The sequence below is a fragment of the Palaemon carinicauda genome, chromosome 18 (genome assembly GCF_036898095.1).
Source record: "Palaemon carinicauda isolate YSFRI2023 chromosome 18, ASM3689809v2, whole genome shotgun sequence".
In the NCBI taxonomy this organism is placed as follows: Eukaryota; Metazoa; Arthropoda; class Malacostraca; order Decapoda; family Palaemonidae; genus Palaemon; species Palaemon carinicauda.
The window spans coordinates 48829372-48849371 of record NC_090742.1 but is presented as its reverse complement, the minus strand read 5'-3'; the positions used below and the strand labels follow the sequence as shown (position 1 = coordinate 48849371).

The following is a 20000-nucleotide window of genomic DNA, read 5'->3' as shown; positions in this document are numbered from 1 at the left end:
TCGTGAAAAAAAAATTACATTAGCCCTCGTTCTTAGATCATATGGTTTGTTCAGCATGCTTAATTGAGATTGCATAAGACTTTGTAACAAAATATGTGAAATAAAAAGTTAATTCTTGAAAATAACATAAATTTACATATACTAACTTGAATTAAAGATACAACGAATTGAATGAAAAAATCTTATGCAATTTACATACAATTACTTAAATCTGCAAGAGAGGAACTCACCTTACAAGCTTGCTATATACCTTTTTAATACACAAATGAAGTATATGAATAAAATATTTACTCTACACTGAACCAGCTTCGAAAGATAGCTCCCTCCAAAAAAAGATTATTTATTCCGGGCCTTAATCAATCGATTTAGCCTGAGATAAATAATCTGCAAGCATGTTATCTTTACCTGATATATGCTTTACATTAATACAATATGGTTGCAAACATAAAGACCACCTAATTAATCTTAGATTATTCTTCAACTTATTAACAAATGTTGAAGGATTGTGATCCAAATAGATGGTAATTTCTTCATTTTGTGGTCGATTTACATAGAATTCAAATTTTCGTATCGCTGTCATTAGCGCTAGTAGTTCCTTTTCAACTGTTGAGTAGGCTCGTTTATTTTTTCTTCAGCTTTGACGTCATAAAACAAACAGGGTGAAGAATTCCTTCCTCATCTTCTTGCAATAAGAAAGCTCCTATTCCATTAGACAACGCATCCACTTGGATGAGGAATTTCTTGTTAAAATCAGATGCTTGCAGTATCGGTTTCGAAGCTAATATGGCCTTTATCCTATCGAAGGATTCCTGGCACCCGCTGGTCCATACAAAATTCTTGTTGGGGCTAGTGAAATCCGTCCAGTGAGCGACTACAGTCAAAAAGTTTGAGCAAAAACGTCGGTAGAATCCTTCCATCCCTAAAAAACGTTGTAATTGCTTCTTCGTTGTGGGGGGTGAGGCTTTCCTTATTCCTTCGACGTTAGTGTCTAACGGGGCGATTTGTCCTCTTCCTATTTTAGTTCCCAAGTACCAAACTACTGCTTTTCCTAATTCGCTCTTCTCCAGGTTAATCGTCAGGTGCGCTCCTCACAGCTTTTGAAATACCTTCTTCAAGATTCGGAAATGTTCTTCTCAGGTCGATGAATGTACCACAATATCATCGAGATATGCACCTACTCCTTCAATCGATCCTAGAAGATTATCCATCACACATTGAAAAGTCTGTGTTGCCGACTTTGCACGGGCATTCAACAACTTTGATATAAACCAAAGGCTGATAACAATTTTGCGTTGTCGTCCAAAGGAATTTGATAGTAGTCTTTTGAAAATTCGATCTTGGAGACGAACCTCGCTTGTCTGATATTGTTGGATAGTTAGTCGATGAGCGCAAATTGATAATTATTGGCCACACTGATCAAATTAAATTTTCGGTAGTCCGTACACATCCTGAAAGATCCGTCTGTTTTTTTAACAAGCAAACATGAAGAACTGTAAGAACTAGAACTTTATTCGTCTAATCCGTTTTGTAACAAATAATCCACTTCTTTTCTCATGACTTCTCAGTGATACGGCAACAGTTGATAAGTGTGTTGTTTGAATGGTCTTTCCATTGTTTTAAGAGGTATCTCATGCTTCGTCAAGTTGGTTTGTTTCGGGACGTCCGAGACAATTTCCGGGAAACTTTTAATCATTCGGCTTAATTCCTCTGGCTGCACCTGGTTCAAATGAGTTAATTTCTCTTCCAAGTTCCGAATGATGGACAAACTGTTCACTTTGCTTACCGCCCCTACCTCATATCCGCCGTCATCTTCCGTGGATGGTATGGTTTGCATCATACACACCTGTGAAACTTTGGTCGCGTTTTCACTTAAGTATGGTTTCAGTAGGTTAATATGTACTTTCCTTTGACTTTTCCTTCTTCCTGGGGCTTCGATAACATAGGTCAGGTCACTGATCTTCTCCAAAATCTTAAATGGTCCTTGGAATTTGTTAGTGAGTGGGAATCTCCTTATTGGCAGGGAAACTAATACCTGTTGCTCTACCGAAAACTGTTAGTCCTTACTTTTCATATTAAATCTTTTCATTTTTTCTTGACTCATTTTAAGGTTTTCTAAGGAAAATTTCCTTATCTCGCCGATCCTTTTCTTCAAATTCTTGACATATTTTGCATTCATTTCCTCCCGATCTTTCCATTTTCTGCTAACATTTTAATCGGCCCTCATACTTCTCGTCCAAACACCATTTCATTCAAGCTACAACCCATGCTTTCTTGATTAACATTACGTACCTCAAATAACATCAACGGTAGTCTGATGACCCATTCATTCCCTGTTTCGTTGAAGCACTTCGTTAATATACTTTTCATACTTTGATGAAACCTCTCTAATGCACCTTGGGTCTCCGAATGATAAGCAGTTGATAGTTGTTGTTTCACATCCAACGGTTTCATTATGTCCTGTAACAGTTTGAACGATTTCCGGAATTCCAAACTTAGAAAAAAGTCTAGTAACTTCTCGGCGATTATTTTGGCACTGATGTTTCTGATGGGTATAGCTTCTGGGTATCTCATCCCTGGACACATCAAGGTTAACATATATTTGTGACCTTTTTTCATCCTTGGTGACAGTCCCACAATGTCGATCATTCCCTTGCTGAAGGGTTCTCCTCATACTTCAATCGGGTGTACGGGAACTTTCCTAATGTACTTATTTGGCTTTCCAGCCATCTGACAAAGGTGATATGCACGGCATACCTGGCTCACGTCCTTATGCATGCCAGGCCAGAAAAAGTTTTTCATAATCTTCTCCACTGTCTTCCTTATCCCTACATGTCCAATCTCGTGCGCTACGACGATCACCTGTCTTCTCAACGGTGTGGGAATTAAGATCTGACAGTATACCCTCAATTAGGCATTCCCAGGAATATCGGCGGGTCCATGCTTCCTCATAAGCAACCCGTCTTTAAGATAATAACAGATGGGAGACTGCTGTGCCTCTGTCTCATCCACCACATGGTACAATAATTCTGTTAACGTCACATCCTTCCGTTGCAATCCTATCAGCCTTTTCCTACTCACTTGTCCTACATGTAACAATGTGTTTTCTATTCCTTCTAGGTCCATTTCTTCTTTGTCTTCTTGTCCACTCGTCGGTCGTTCCTTTTCTCTCAGGCTTACTTGGAAGTTCTCTTCTGGACCGACAAGAGAATCCTCTTCTTCCGAAAACAAATCCTCCAAGTTCATCGCTCCTTTAGTCTTTAGTTTCTTTTTGTTTTTTTTTCAGCCACTTTCTTCGTCATACTCATAGTCGTTGCACAACCAGGAAACAGATACGGGTAGTCCTTCTCGAGTTCAGTCGTAGGACTATACTGCAATTGTTTTTCCGTTACAATGGAATAAGGCACAAACAGCGCTCCACCAACCTCATTACCCAGCAGGACTTCTACTCCTTCGACAGGCAATGAATCCTTTACCGCAAAATCAAAATTACCTGTCACCAACTCGCATGACAGTTTCAAACGGCAAATAAGGGTAACCTCCTCACCTCCAATTCCCTTCGAAATAACCGAGTTTCCTGTGAGGGACTGTTCCACTAACGAGTGGACTCCTCGTGTCTCCACACTATAGTAGCAACCTGTGTCTCGCAATATCTTAACCGGGGTTTGCTCACTCCCATTTATTGCTGCTAACATACCTTCATAAATATGTGATTTAAAGGCATCCATGCTGTTTGGGTTTGTGCTGTTTGTCATGTAAACGTTGGCTGGTTTATTTTCTTCTTCATCCTTTCTCGATTGTTTCTTCGTCTTCGCATTCTGTGAAGTCGAATTATCCTTAACCACCTGGGCGACTGCTTTCAGTTGGTTAGACCAACATTCCTTACTGATTTGGCATCTCTTGACACACTTATAACAGACTATATTAACCTTCTGTACGTCTTTCACGATACTCGAAGGAGGACGATTCGATGATTGTTGCTGTAGTACTATCGGATTCTGGTTGGGAACAGTACCAGTGCTACTTCCGGTGTAACTATTGAACTTGCTCACATAGTTATTACTGAAGTGGTATCCATGGTTCGGAGAATACTTAACACTTGGTCGGAACGACGGTTGAAACTTCATTCCTGAGGAAGGTTTACGACTGACAATACAGTATTATAATCTTCTCTCAGCAAACCGGCATTATCAAGTTTCTTCACCTCTCTTTCTCTCAAGTACGTTCGCATATGTTCAGGAATTCCTTGTGAATATTGTTCTAGTACTATCAATTCTTCTATATCAGCCATCTCCCTCATGTTAGCATTCTCTGTCCATCTCTTAAAACATCGTCTTACCTTATAAGCGTAATCCAGGAAAGTCCTTTTCACATCCTTCCTCAAACTTCGGAATCTTTCATTGTAATATTCTGGGGTCATCTGATACACTTGTAGCACGCCCCTCTTCCCTTCTTGATATTCCTTCCTCTCGTCCTGAGATAAGGATAGATAAGCACTGCGTCCTTTCCCAATGAGAACATTCTGCAATAACACAGCCAATTCATCTTATGGCCATTCCATCGTCGGTGTGACCGCTTCAAAATGATCAAAGAATTCATTGGGAACTTCTTCTGTGAACTTGGGAATTAACCTCTGAGCGTTCATCACATTGAACATGGGATCCTGCAAAGCAGGGGTCATCTCTGTCTGTGTTGCCGACTTTGCACAGGCATTCAACAACTCCAACTCCCTCGCATGTCGTGCAATCTCTCTTACCTCTCCTTCTCCTTTTCTTCTCGTTCTCTCTCTTGTCTCTCTCTTTCTTCTCACCTTGCTTCCTTTTCCCTTGCATGTTTTACAATCTCTCTGGCATCTTCTTCCCATCTTGCTTCCATTTCCCACTCTCTTTCTTCCCGTCTAGCTTCCAATTCCCTTGCATGTCATCCTTCTTCTCTCTCTTCTTCTTATCGTCTTGCTTCCATTTCCCTCATACGTCGTCCTTCTTCTCTCTCTTCTGCTATCATCTTCTAATTAATCAAATTCTATTCCGCTGCAATTCGTCGAATCTCAGCATCTATATTCCTATCTGCTTTCATTCCCTCGGTTCCTAGGTCAGCTGATCCTTGCTTCGTTACAAATTCTGCTTCAGCTTCCTCCAACAGTTCATGAGCTGCTACAATATTTTATTCCGACAACTTTCCCGAGTTTATCAATGCTTCTAAGGCTAGACACTTGATTTGAGCATTAATCATCCCACTCGTTGCATGGCTAACACATGCCATCAAAATAGAGAGCCACTGAGCTTTAGTTACATTAGCTTCTGACAATTCCTGAATATTTGGGTTTTCAAAAACTCTTGGATATTAAACTGTGTCATCTTATACTTTACAAAAAATTTTTACCTCTCCAAAAAATATATCCTAACAATACACAGAATCCTATCAACACAATACTGTTTGAACCTTTAATGAAAACACGGCCCTGTTATCACCAATATTCAAAACAAACTCGCTCGATCCCAAGGGTCTTGGCACCAAAATATGTTATATTTTGGTCCTGGGTCTGGGCACTAAAATATATATTACATTATATATCACGGCTGGCAATTAAACAACCTCCTAAGTTCCAAACTCACCTGTTTGTTTTTACATAAATCTGTTACACTTGAATAACACTCGAGCTCGGAGATATCATATAACTCCCAGTCGGAAATATATAAAAACACTGAATACATAAAGGTCTCTTACATACACTCAAAATAAACTGAGTAATTATTACCCAAATTATTACACCTAAAATAAATCCCTCGAAATATTGAATCTGAATAAAACTTGTTTCACTGAAAATTAAATTTTACACAAATATTTAATCTTAATAATTAATGAAAATAGTTAACCTTTAACACAGTAAGGATTAAACTCTTATTGGAAATGGCATAAAAGCAACTGATAAATTTACGAGTTTTTAGCTCACGCGAAGGTTCTGGCCAGATAGCATTACAACTACACTTCATGTTTTCACATAGATTTTAGCTCACGCGAAGGTTCCGGCCAGATAGCATTACAAATATACTTCCTGTTTTCACATAAATCTCACAGGGCCAGTTACAAAGATTTTAATAATACCAGCACGTACAATAACACAATAAATTTGTAATCACCTTCAAAGTTTTAGTAATGTTTTAACACATTTCTTCTTCTATTAGCTTGCTTTTTCCCCATTTGTATGGGGGTAACACGGTTGCCTTCCTTAGAAGGACTTTGCTTTGGCTTTTGGGGCAGACCGTAGTCCTGACCGGCTGCCCTGCCTAACAGCGCTAGACCCGGGTAGCGTATGTTTGTGTGTTGTAGCAGCCATGATTGCCCTTCCTACCAGCAGCGAGGAGTCATGGCATAGATAGGTCGACAGTTTGAGATGTGTGAGGTGACTGTTATGTCTATAGAGGGTGTTGGAATGGCTGTGTTTGTGTGTGTATTAGTCTGTAACACCCATTTGCTTTACGCAAACCTATCTGTCGATTACATACATAATCCTGAGGTGTTTACTTGGATAGTAAAGTGTCTGCCTTTCTGACTGGTCGGGTGCGGAGTTAAACTAGCGCTACAGACTTCTACGAAGTCCGAGCTTGCTGCCCAAACTGACTCAGCCATCGAGGCTCCTACACACATTATATGTTGGGTATAACTTTATTCATTTTGGAGAGGACACACACTGAAGGTACTTGAGAGAGATGTGGTTGGCTCTTTCACTAGGACAGGCTGGTTCTCTTCTGCTCCTATACATTCCTGGGGGCGTATATATATATATATATATATATATATATATATATATATATATATATATATATATATATATATATATATATATATATTGACTTAATTATTCTAGATCCTTCTAGTTCGGGTGGTTTAGAAGCTTGGGGGCCGTGCCTAACGCGGTAACAGTTGCCAACTAAGTCTATTGAACAGGAGAATCTAACCTTGCTTGCAAGGCAACCATCTCTCAGTAGCTCTGCCCATCTCCGTTCTTGTAACAATAAAAAGAAAATAAAACTAACTCTGGGGTTTTCGAGAATATTCAAAACACTTGGAAAATATAAAAATTGTGTACTTTCTCACAAACATGACGCAATACCTCATGAAAAAAGAAATTACATAAGCCCTCATTCATAGCTCGTAAGGTTTGTTCAGTACATTTAAACGAGATTGCATAAGACTTCGTAACAAAATAAGTGAAATAAAAAGTTAGTTCTTGAAAATAACGTAATTTTACATATACTGACTTGAATGAAAAATATAAAAGAAATGAAAAAAGAAAGTCTTATGCAATTTACATACAATTACTTAAACCTACAGGAGAAGAACTCACCTTACGAGCTGGCTATATAGCCTACCTCTTAAATACACAAATGAAATACATGAATGAAATATTTACTTTACACTAGGCCAACTTTGTAAGAATATATATACATATATACAAACATATATAGTAACTGGAATTTCAGTTTCCTTGGTCCGAGTTCGATTTCTTGGCCGACGTGAAGGTATCATCAGAAAATTGATTCCCCCTTCGGTCTCTGATCAAGGTTATGCGAGTTTGATATCAAGAGGCAGTTATGGCTTATATGACTGTCTATATATATATATATATATATATATATATATATATATATATATATATATATATATATATATATATATATATATATAGTTTCATTTTTCTAATCAACCTAATTAGAGTAAAAATTTTATATCAACATTTACATGCATATATCCTATAGTTAAATTTTAGTGGTTAACCTCAATGTATCCAAGAGGTTTTATCTTCTTAATATTACGCAGAATCTGATATGTAGTCAGTGTCCAAGGAGTATTTGTGTGGTATGAACTTTATTATTAGAGGACCAGTCAGTCCCCGTTGAAGCAAAGGCTAAAACTGGAATCCTCGAAGAAAAGTTCTACATTTAAAATGCAAAAGCAGTGATTACCTGGAGCTAAACTTCTTTGGATTTCAGGTTTCATGCAAAGGGCCGAGAGTTTAGTGGCTCACTTTAACTCTGTAAATTTCGATGACTTACACACAAGGATAAGTTAGCTAGGCAGGTGAATGATTATTTTAAATCAAGTCATATATTTACAATAGTCCATGTAACCAACACATTTCTGTTTGGTAAGCAAGGGAATATATGGTTTTAAATCACAATTATATCATACAACGGCCAATCTCTTTCATAAATATAACCAAAAATTTTCTCACATTTGAGCTTTGTTTCAACAATTAATACCTTGTCAATATGATTTTACCTTTAAAAGAAGATTTTAGAAATCTCGACCTTTAACAGCATCAAAATCCCTTAAAGTCTCCTGCCTTCTTACCTGCCACACGAAGACTACGGGCCACGAAGCTAAGTACCATAACCAGCCATAATCACTGACGTTGTAGTATATCATAGTCGGTCCTCCATTCATGATGTAGCAGGATATAATGGCTGATAGGGTAGAACCCACAAATAAGGAGAAGGAACCCAGTAGTATTTCGTGACGTTCAAGTTCTGGCGACAAGAACTTCTTGGGCTGGCACTTCCATTCCTCTGCACGGTCCCTTTGGCCAACGTAATAATACCACTGTTGGGAAAGATGGTAGAATCAGAATTAATTAGTATCTTACTTTTAATCTATTTACTCTGTATCAATACTAGACGCTAATCCAATCGTTATTAAATTCTCAATGAAGCTTTTAAAGGTAATCTCTAATCTCACGAGAAAGCAATTTTTGTTCAATTACTGAAAATCTAAAGATCTAATGAAAACAAGGACTTTGAAAGAGGCATACTGAACATATGAACCAACTTACGTGTAAGAATCCACCAATGCCGAAGTAAAAGGTATAGGAGACAGTAGTTGCACACACCCAGTAGTAACCTAAACCTTGGAGGCGATAATCAGCAAGGTCAAGACTCCAGGGTCGCGAAGAAGTTAGGGAATCGTTAGCTGCTGTCTCATTGGAAACTTGGCCAATATTGAAGGCTTTCAAGAAGTGCACGAGAACGAAGAGCCAGTCACCTGCATTATGATGACAATGTTATTAGGCATAAAATGTTGTCATATGCTACAATATATATTTGCCATGTAACTGTCGCGCTTCATAAACAGTGTCTCAGATGAAAGAGAAAGAAAGACCGATAAGAAAGGAAGCCGCAGAAAGAATATGTTTTAATGGAGTTATTTTTGTATGTAAAAATACAAATGAAAATTTATAAGCATAAAGTTTAGTAAAAGATTTGATCATGATGTATTGATAATCATATCTCCAATAATTTGGTAACTTATTAACGATACTATAACACAGCATGTGCGTATAATCTTGTCTACAGAATATTCATTAGTAACCCTATGATTTAAGTTGCATATAACATATCTCACTTGTTAATGACACTTGTTGGAAATTACGATATACCAACCATCCTATGCTATGAATTGCTTATGTTTTTTTAGATGGAATTTGAGATTCAATGATATCATAGATGCAGGCATAGAGATAGAGAACACAAGGGAAACAATAGATGTGTTTTTCCATTTTAGAAAAATCTTCGAAAAGAAATGTAAAATTTTTTGAGAATTATTCATGCCAAAAAACTTTTTATTTTTACTACTATCAATCGACTAAAAATTCTGAATTCACACCGCCTAGAAATAATAGTATACATTCCTTCTTTGTATGGCTACTAACTTCATCACCGGTGTGTAGAATTCTCAGTAATCATTATCTTAATTACATGAGTTATGATTTGATATCTCTTTAGTTACACAGCTGTTCTGTTATGTCGTTGCCAACGGAAACCGCTCTTACTTCACATCATGTTAACTTGAGACTAATAAAACTAGTTTAAGATCCTTAGAGTAAAAAGAAAAAAAAAAATCCTTGCATGTGTGTACATATACTGAATGTGGGGCTCACATAAGTGAATAGAAGAATCAATGTTCTCGTTCTCGGAGAGGATTTAATCCCGTGGAGAGGACGTAAGGGAATGGACAGATGGGAAGAAAACAACTTATAAATCTTGAGAGGAGTAGGAAAGAGACACCAGAAAAACACGCAGGGCGAGTGAAATGTAAGAAGTTGCAGATCGAAGGAGTCCTGTTATTCAGGAAGGTGAAAGTGCCTACATATAAAATGGAGCTCTTAGATATCATTGCTCTGATAATGAATCTTTGGCGTATTTTATTGGAGAAGCTAATGTTGTTTCGGTTTTTATTTTTACATAGTTTAAGCGAAAATCCATATATTGAATTTCATGTCTCTTATCGTTTTCTATTGCGAAATTTTTTATTCGGGATATATTATATATATATATATATATATATATATATATATATATATATATATATATATATATATATATATATATATATATATGTGTGTGTGTGTATATGTATATATATATGTGTATGTATATATATATATATATATATATATATATATATATATATATATATATATATATATATATATATATATATATATATATATATATATATTTATATATATGGTAACTCATAAACACATATACAAACACACACACTATAATAGCATCAGGCATGGTTTATAATTTGGAAGATGGTTTTACGATCGCATGGCCTTGCAGTCATCAACCACAATTATTGGCGGCGGGCCCAACCCTTGACTAAATACTACAGTCCAACAGCAAATCAGCAATTTCCAAATATTGGCAGCGAGCCTAACAAGAAAGACTGCAAGGCCGCAGCTGTTCTTCTAGTTCCTTTCTATGACACGCAAGACTCACGGTGGTAATATCCTTGCACGCCAACCACAAGGAAAAGAGACTAGAAGGAAACCAAAAGACCTTCAGTGCTTTTGTAGATCTGGAGAAGAGGAAAGCCCCGGAGAGAAGTTGCTTAGAATGGTAGAAATGATGTATAAAAGAATAAGGGTTAACGTAATAAAAGGTGTTGGGGAAACAGAAATCTATGAATTTAGTGTTGGATAACACCGGTGTACCGGTTTGAAATTACCCCCTCCAAATCTTACCCCCCGGTAATTTGAAACCGGATTCAAACTACCGGGGGGTAACTTGATACCGGTTTCAAGCTACCCCCGGGGGTAATTTGAAACCGGTTTTATGCTACCCCCCTGGTTTCAAATTACCCCCCTCGTTTTAGCGCAGGATCTCATCATTTATGAATATTAATAAATTGCTTTTGATCAGGGTCAACACAATCATCAGGTAATATGTATATACATGTACTGTTTCACCTATTGGTATCGTTTATTAATATCCAGCCTTTATCCGTCTTATGTTTATATCTTAGCTAATAAATGTCGGATATTCCATTATCAGTCATGGGCGCATATTTGACCGAGACAGGAAGACGAGGTGAAATTTGATTTTGACGGTTATTTTTTTCCATTATTTGAAATATTTCATAATTATATTGCAAGCAAATATTATATAAGGTATAATCAACATATTGATCATAAGTATATATGTATACATATATATATATATATATATATATATATATATATATATATATATATATATATATATATATATATATATATATATATATATATATATATATATATATATATATATATATATATATATATATACTGTATATATACAGTATATATATATATGTATATATATATATAAAAATATAAATATAGATAGATATATATATATATATATATATATATATATATATATATATATATATATATATATATATATATATATATATTTCAAATAAGCCATATATATTAATACATTAAAGTCTGGATTCTCTTAACGACCTTGGGATCAGAGCCCAAGGCGGAACCTCCCAAAGACTATGATATCGGACCGGCGGGGATTTGAACCCTCGCCAGGATATCTGTATGCCAGTGACCATACCATATATATATATATATATATATATATATATATATATATATATATATATATATATATATATATACATATAATACATGTATATGTATTTGTATGTATATTGTAAATACTATATCATTCATATCTGTAAATAATTGACACTTAATAAAGCAAGATTGTAAGCAATTATAACAGTTTTAATAAAACATGGTACAGTACATGCTGTTTGCTTCTACTGTACTTACATTGGTTGTTTGTATACGAAAACACCTGGACTACAGTAAAGTCGTTACACTTTATAGCCCTCTATGGATGACATTGAACACAGCTTGTGTTAATCTCACAACTGTTGTTACTGATTTTAGCCTAAAGGCAGGCAGCTGTGTGTTATCATGGGCTAAATCAAATCATATTTAAACCATCTTCCAGAATAGTAAGTGATGGATTCGTGTATGGATTTTTTTTCTCTGTTGTTGATCTCGAAATGGAAAATTATTGAAAAACGGTGTCATAAAATCTTTAAGAAAAAAAAGACCTCGCCACATGGTCACCTGTACATTTCCATGCGGTTTATATAACACTTCTGCCCCTTTGTCATAGCTCCATTCTTTCTTATTACTCATTTCATCAAATGACAAAACAGCAATACCTAGTAATCGAGACTTCATACCATCTTTAATGTCCTCTGGTTTAAAATGAATCGAGCTAACAGTAGCTTACACAACGTTAATTCTGTCTGCACGACGACATGCATGTTGGTAATTTATATATGAGCTTTTATTTTTCACGTGCATAGCATCCAAATACTACGAAGTTACTATGCATTATCAGTGACAGAATAAATGAATAAACAAAGAGATATATGGACACAAGGAGTTCTATTGTTATATTGCAACTATGGGTATGGTCAAACCATTTTAAGAGCAAACTCGGAGCCCAATAGCGGCATTGCCAATTCTCTTGGGTCATTTTCAAAGCACACCTGGCTTAGCCGCTTTAATCTATGGGCGAGCCAAGAATAGGAGAAAAGGGTCAACTAATAAGTCATTCACCCGGATTTGAACGGTCTAAGAATATAATCCTTTAATTTGATACTCCCTAAATTGTTTCCTTCGTTCTTTTTGTTTGCAACCACGTGGTGACAAGTTGAAACTCTTAAATATAACAAATAGCAAAATTGTTATAAAACGATTATCATACTAACAGAAATAATCTTAATTTTGATATCAAATTAATTAATTTCTCAATTCTGATTGATTATTAAAAGACAGGATTCTTTACAAAGGATTTAATTAACTATGTTTAATATGGTATATTTACGTAGGTGATTGTATTGTTTTAGAATTTATTTAATTAATCGACAAAATTAATTTCTTTACAACAAAGGTTATATTAGCAAACGTGGTTATGGTGACTTCGTCAGATGAAGTTAGTGCTATCATAAAAGATTCAATAAATTAGTTCATTCAGACCATTTTCATGTCTTCCTTTATAATGTTATCAGTATGCTTGATACCCTTGACCCAATTTACCTTGCAAATCTGAAACAAAGTCGTTTTTTATAAGTTGGCTGCATCTGTGACACGTTTGATTGTTTGGTCAATTCCAAATTTAACCATTTCATTACCATTTTCCCATTTTTTTTCTTAATATTTAATTTTGTAAATATTTTTTTTCCATGTAATGCTAAAACAGGGTTCATTATGATGGTTTTGATTTCAAATATTTTTACGGGTAATATCTATCTTTTTTTACTTAATAATTGTTTTGTATAAAGTTAGATGCGTCATAGTTTGTGTTTAATTGAAAGATAAGGCCAGTTAATTGAAAATAAAAAAAAAATAAAAATCTCGACAATCACGCGCACACTGAAATAAAATAAAGTTTTACCTCGCCGTCATCACTAAACCTTAAATGAAAGTCTGTAACTTCAAATATTGTGAATTAGGGAATTATATGACACTTTAGGTCTTAAATACGAAAATATCAACAATCACACGAACAGAAACAAAATAAAATTTTACCTCGCCTTTATCACAGAACCTTGAATTACAGTCTGTGACTTTTAACGTGTCATATAATTCACTAATAAACAATTTTTGGTCTTAAATACCAGATTAAACTACTTTTCCTACTGCTGCGAAGCCAACAATAAATGCATGAACCATATTTGCGATGTCACATGAATTATTTATCATTCTGATGAGGGGGTAACTTGAAAACAGAGGGGGTAACTTGAAACCGGTTTCAAAGTACCCTCCCGGTAATCTGAAACCGGTTTCAAATTACCGGGGGGTAATTTGAAACGGGGGGGTAACTTGAATCCTTTACACCGGGGTCAGCATTAAGCCTGTGTTATTTGTAATGGTCATGGATGTGCTGCGAGAAATCAGAAATGAAGAGTTGGGGGAGTTGCTATATGCAGAGGATTTGGCGATTACCGATGAAAATGCGGAAGAATTACAGAGAAGGGTTGTAGAGTACTCGCCAAGGGACTTATGAGAGGTTTGCGGCTTGAGAGTAAATGTGGATAAGCCTGAAGCTATGGTAAGCATTGAGGAAGATAAGGACGGGATAGCTAAGGATGGAAGTAGAGGCTCGGTAACAAAACGATGAAACAACTCAGATACTTGGGATCTGCTATTAGTCAGTGGGAGGATGTGAGGCAGAAGTTGAGAGTAGGATGAAAGCAGCTTGAGAAAAGTGGAGGGAAGTAGCAGGAGTGCTATATAATATGAAAATGCCAATCAAGCTAAAAGTCAAGATCGATAGCACTGTAATAAGAACCAGTGTTAATGTATGGATTAGATCGGGAACGTGAGCTTTAACCGTTTTACCCCCAAGGTAAGGTTAAATAACAGTGTTTTGCAAGAACGTACCGGTACGTCCTTTGGGGGCGAAAGGGTTATGACACTAAGAGGAAGTAAAGCTTGAGAATTTAGATGGCGAGATAAGATGAAGGATATGGAGAAAAGAGGTTCAGTGGAAGAGGGTGCCTTTGAAAGAAGGCATTGGAGAGGTTACATATATATATGTATATATACACACACACACATATATATATATGTATATATATATATATATATATATATATATATATATATATATATATATATATATATATATATATATATATATACATATATATATATATGTGTGTGTGTATATGCAAAATCCGTTATTATGCATAATTCCTAGTAAATGTACATACTAATGTATACTTCAGTTAATATGCATAACAAAATCTTAGCTATTTTGCAAAACAACCGCTATATATGCAAAATAACTGAAAACTTACAATAAATTTTCAGAATTCCTAAAATTATTGACTTCTAGCCTACCTATCCACTATTTTGCCTAAAGGTTAAGCCCTGCGGAAACCATGGTCGTATGCATGAATATCTTTCATTTTTAAATATTTATTGTAGTCACCCCTCTGATTGCATTTCTTTTATAAATGTATAACCATCGTGTCTCTTTATTTATACAATCTTTATCGTTAGTGTTTTCTTTTATCAGTAGTTATTGGTAAGTTTTTATTTGGAAATTTTCCAATTGCTATATGAATAGATTGAAGTCTTTGGCACTTGGAGCTTTGGCACAACCCTCAGATGCTGAAGCCTTGACGACGATGGGGGCTTAAGGATTAGCAGCTGGGCTCTGATGAACGGTGGGAACTACTTTCCCACTGGACCTTGGTGCCCAGTTGTTGATCCAACTAAATTAGTCAGCACTTTCTCTCTTTCTTTTGGTTATTTCTTTTATTCTCCCATCTCTTCCTTTTTGGCATGAACTTTTTGACGACTTTAGCTACTTTGACTTTGGTTTGACCGCTTCTTTGGATTTGGCACAGGGTGGGATGGATGGCATACCATCTCAACCTGTACAAATTTAGACGTCATCACCCTCTGGTAGACCCCATTGGGTGCAGACTTTGTCTGTTAAGAGTTGGGCTCCAGTAATCCGGTTTTAAGTCGCCCATATTTGCGGATAATCAGTGGCACCAGGCATTGAAGTCGTCGGTGGGACGGGTTAACTACTCCCACTGACCAGTGTATGCCCACCTAAAGAGAGGCAGCCCCTCTCTTATAGGGGACTGGTCCCCGCTGAAGCGTCTCCTTGCGTTGGGCCACATGGGGTAGAAGGACTGACATCCTCTGATAAGAGGTGGATAACCCGGCTTGCTTCCTCCGTAGAAACTAACCCTTCTGCTGACGACCTTTAAAATACAAACGTGGACCTCTGTACAGGCTACTTCAACTCAGGTTCTACTATTGTAACATTAGAACCATATTCATGTCATGTAAAGAATGATTATAAGAAAACACTAGAGAAGAAGAGAGAGTAAGAAATGATGACAGGACAGAAAAATATAGAAAAGCAGAAGTATTACCTGGCCACACTGAAGTAATGAATTATGAAAAATTTTTGATTTTAGAATTTGAAAATGGAAATCATGAAAAGGTGAATGTTTGCAAAGTTAATGGGGATATAGTGAACATATGTGGTGGGCAGCCAAAAATTTTTCCCCAGGGAAATGGAAGTTTCTTGATAGAGACTATCCCCAATACAAGGTGAAAGATTAAAAATACTCACAACATTGGATGGTCATAGTGTCAAATGCGTTTCGCACCCCACTTTCAACCGGAGTAGGGGTGTAATATATGCTCCAGAATTACTGGACATAGAGGAAAAAGAAATTGTGGAAGACCTGAAAAGTCAAGGAATAGTAAAAGTAGTCAGAATGAGAAAGATAGCTGGTGAACAACTTATTCCTCTTGCTACTTTAATTGTAACATTTGATCAATGCAGTCTACCTAATGTTATTAAAGCTGGTTGACTATCTTTGAAGGTGAAACCATACATCCCTTCACTATTGTGATGTTATCATTGCCAAATGTATGGCCATTACCATAGAAGTGAAAAAAAAAAAACTAAATGATAAGCCAGCTGTTTGTGCCAACTGCGGAAAAGGTAGTCATGGAGCATGTACAGAAAATCCAAGTTGTATACATTGTGGGGAGGCACACCCAGCTACATCTAAAAGTTGTGTTAAGTTTATTTTTGAAAAAGATATTCAGGCCACTAGGACCATGGAAAGAGTTACACTTAAAGAGGCCCGTAAAGGAGCTCTTGAAAAACAGATAAGGCCAGGGCAACCCTTTTCACTGGTTTTGAAGAAAAACTTGCCAAAGCAAATTGACAAAAATAGTATCCACACTTCCAACATAAAGAAATACATGAAAGTAGTTAAAGATGAAAGTTCCATTGAAAATTTATATCCAGAAAGTGTGGAAAATCAGAATAGATACTTAAAGATCTGAAAGATATTCAAAGGCCATGTACTCCCATTCTCAACAATAGTATGAACCTCTCTAAGGCCGTGCGCTTGCCTGATCTGATGGAGGTTCCACTTGAAACCAATTTACCTGGTGAACCTGTAGTGTGGAAGTTGCAAAAACCTGATAGCTCACATCCTTTAAATGGAAAAAGAGAGAGACCTCCCTCTCTCTCGCCTCCTACCATAAGAAACATTAAAGTCACGGCTTCAAATAAATATGATGTCTTGTCTGCAGATGTTTCTGATCAACTGGAAAACAACTTAAATAAATAAAAAATTCAAGTTGAGGTCCACCATCATTCAAACATTAAGGCCAAGGAGAGATTAAAGTAAAGATACTCTATGTAACTTAAGTTTAAATGAATCCGAAATTTTAAATCAAATACTTTTGTCCGATGATGTCGATTATCAGATAAATCTGTTTACAGATATTTTTAACAAATATATAAAAACGAGCGCCCCTTTGATTACCAAAGAAATTACTAGACAACCAGCTCCATGGTTAACTAATGATTTGAAAGAAAAAATTAATATTAGGGAAGAAACGAAAAAGAAATTGAAAGAAAATAGGTTTGATAGATTGTTGCAAGATCAACATAAAGCTCAAAAGAAAGATTGAATATACAAGAAAGGAACTTCTCAACAGTAAAGGTGATATTTCCAAAACCTGGCAAACTAGTAATACAATTATTCCTTCAAATAAAAAATTAGAACAGTTAAATTACAAAAATAAATTTGAAAAAGCTAATGAATTTAATAAGTTTTGTGCTAATGTCGGGAAACGAGCCTTTGAAAAATCGCAAGAAAATATTGATGAGAGAAACATATAATTCAAAATTAAATGAGGTTATTAATGATAATGAACAAAGATTTAGGCCACAGCCCGTCGATGTCGAAACTGTCATTCTTACAATTAAAGATTTGAATGAAACCAATTCTACAGGGTGTGATAAGATTCCACTAAGGTTTATTGAAGATGCTTTGTCAGTCATCGTGTTTTACATAATTATAATCGCAACCACTTCGATAGTTACTAGGTCATATTCTCACATCTGGAAACTCTATGGTAGCACCTATACATAAAAATGGTGATATCGATGATGTAAACAATTATCGACTCATATCTCTGTTGCCTATCTTGTCACTGATTTTAGAGAAGATAGTAGATAATCAATTAATTAGATTCTTAGAAAACAACAATTTAATCTCCATGACGCAACATGGTTTTAGATCCAAGTTATCTACCGAAACAGCTCTTTTAAAAGTAACGGATGCAATTTATAAGAATATAGATAAGGAAAACTTAGTCCTATTAGCTCTACTAGACCTCTCAAAGGCATTCGATAGTGTTCATCAAGAAAAACTGTTAAGATGATCTAATATAGAATTGATGATTTCTGGTTCAGCAGTTACCTATCAAATCGAACTCAATCTGCGAAAATAGGTGACGTTATTTCAGATAAACTATCTATCTCGTATGGTGTTCCACAGGGCTCAATACCTGGGCCAAAACTATTTTTGGTATTTATAAACGATTTGGTAAATGCTGAGAGCACCTTATCTCAGTTTGCCGATGACTCGAAATTCCTTTTCTTTGGAGAGCTGAAAAATCTATCAGACTTAGTCAGCCGTGTTGAGCGAACTTTAAAAGTAGTTGAACAGTATTTAGATAGTAATGGTTCACTGATAAATACAAAAAATACGCAATTGATGTTTATTGGGAATAATCAATATATCTATCAAATACCTAATGACATCAAAATCAGCTTTGATGGTGAAAAAATTTCTCCTGTTAAAGATGTAAAGAACCTTGGAGTCTTTATGGACAGTTCAATGTCATTTAACGCACATATCGATAAGCTCTGTAAAAAGTGATTGGCAGATTGATGTATATTAACAGAGTTAATTACCATTTCAATAAGGCAACTAGAATAATCATTGTCGAATCTTTAGATTTGAGTCAGTTTAATTATTGCAATAATATAAGGAGCACTACAAATAAATTTAAATTAAATCACGTACAAAACCTACAAAAATTTGCAGCCTGAGGGTGAGGGTTCTTTAAAGAAGTATGACCATGCAGCACCAATAATAAATTCCTTGAAATGACTTAAGAATAGATAATCAATATTACTTTAACACATGCTGTCTCGTTTTTGAAATATTGTATTCCAATTTTTCTGAATGGTTCACGACTCTACCGACAGTAAATGACCGAATGGTTAGCCGAACTAGACAAGCAAACGATGTGTTCATTCCAAGAACTAGTTTAGATATTGGCCTCGAGAGATTTTCATGTAATGGGATCAATTGTCGCCTGCTTATTTGTCTCTTTACATGCCTTTTAATGTTTTCGTTACTTCTGCTGTTACTTTTGGAATCAGCTTAAGTGTTTCATTATTTCTTTTGGGAACGTTGTTTCTTATCTCACTGTTGTAGAGCATTGTATAGAAATCATCTACAATTTTATCACTCCATCTCTTTTGTTGATGATATTTCCATCTTCATCCTTTAAAACAAATATCTGTTAGCATTCTGTTCCAAGTCTTCTTATTTTCAATTTGATGCTTCTTCCCTTCTTTAGTGTTCAATCAATTTGATCTGCTTATATTTACGGATATCTTAGGATTTTAGTTTGTTTATTGTTTTGGGTAGTTCTTCTAATTCTATTTCACCTCTCGTGGATTTTACCCTCAATTCCAATATTTTTTATTAGGTTTTTGGACTTTTTTAATAGTTTTCTTTGATCTTGTTTAAGAACTTTTTCACCTATCTCTCGTGCTGATTCC

At 35.6% G+C, this 20000-nt stretch overlaps 1 protein-coding gene across 1 annotated transcript in view; it reads right to left on the bottom strand.

Annotated features, from left to right (window-relative positions):
• Positions 1 to 20000, bottom strand: part of LOC137657813 (uncharacterized) — a 45535-nt gene that overhangs the window by 18359 nt on the left and 7176 nt on the right. The window contains exons 2-3 of the mRNA XM_068392340.1: positions 8831 to 9039; positions 8353 to 8601 (exon numbers count right to left, since the gene is read on the bottom strand). Of these exons, the coding sequence (XP_068248441.1) occupies positions 8353 to 8601; positions 8831 to 9039 (458 nt within the window). The remainder of the gene's footprint in view (positions 1 to 8352; positions 8602 to 8830; positions 9040 to 20000) is intronic.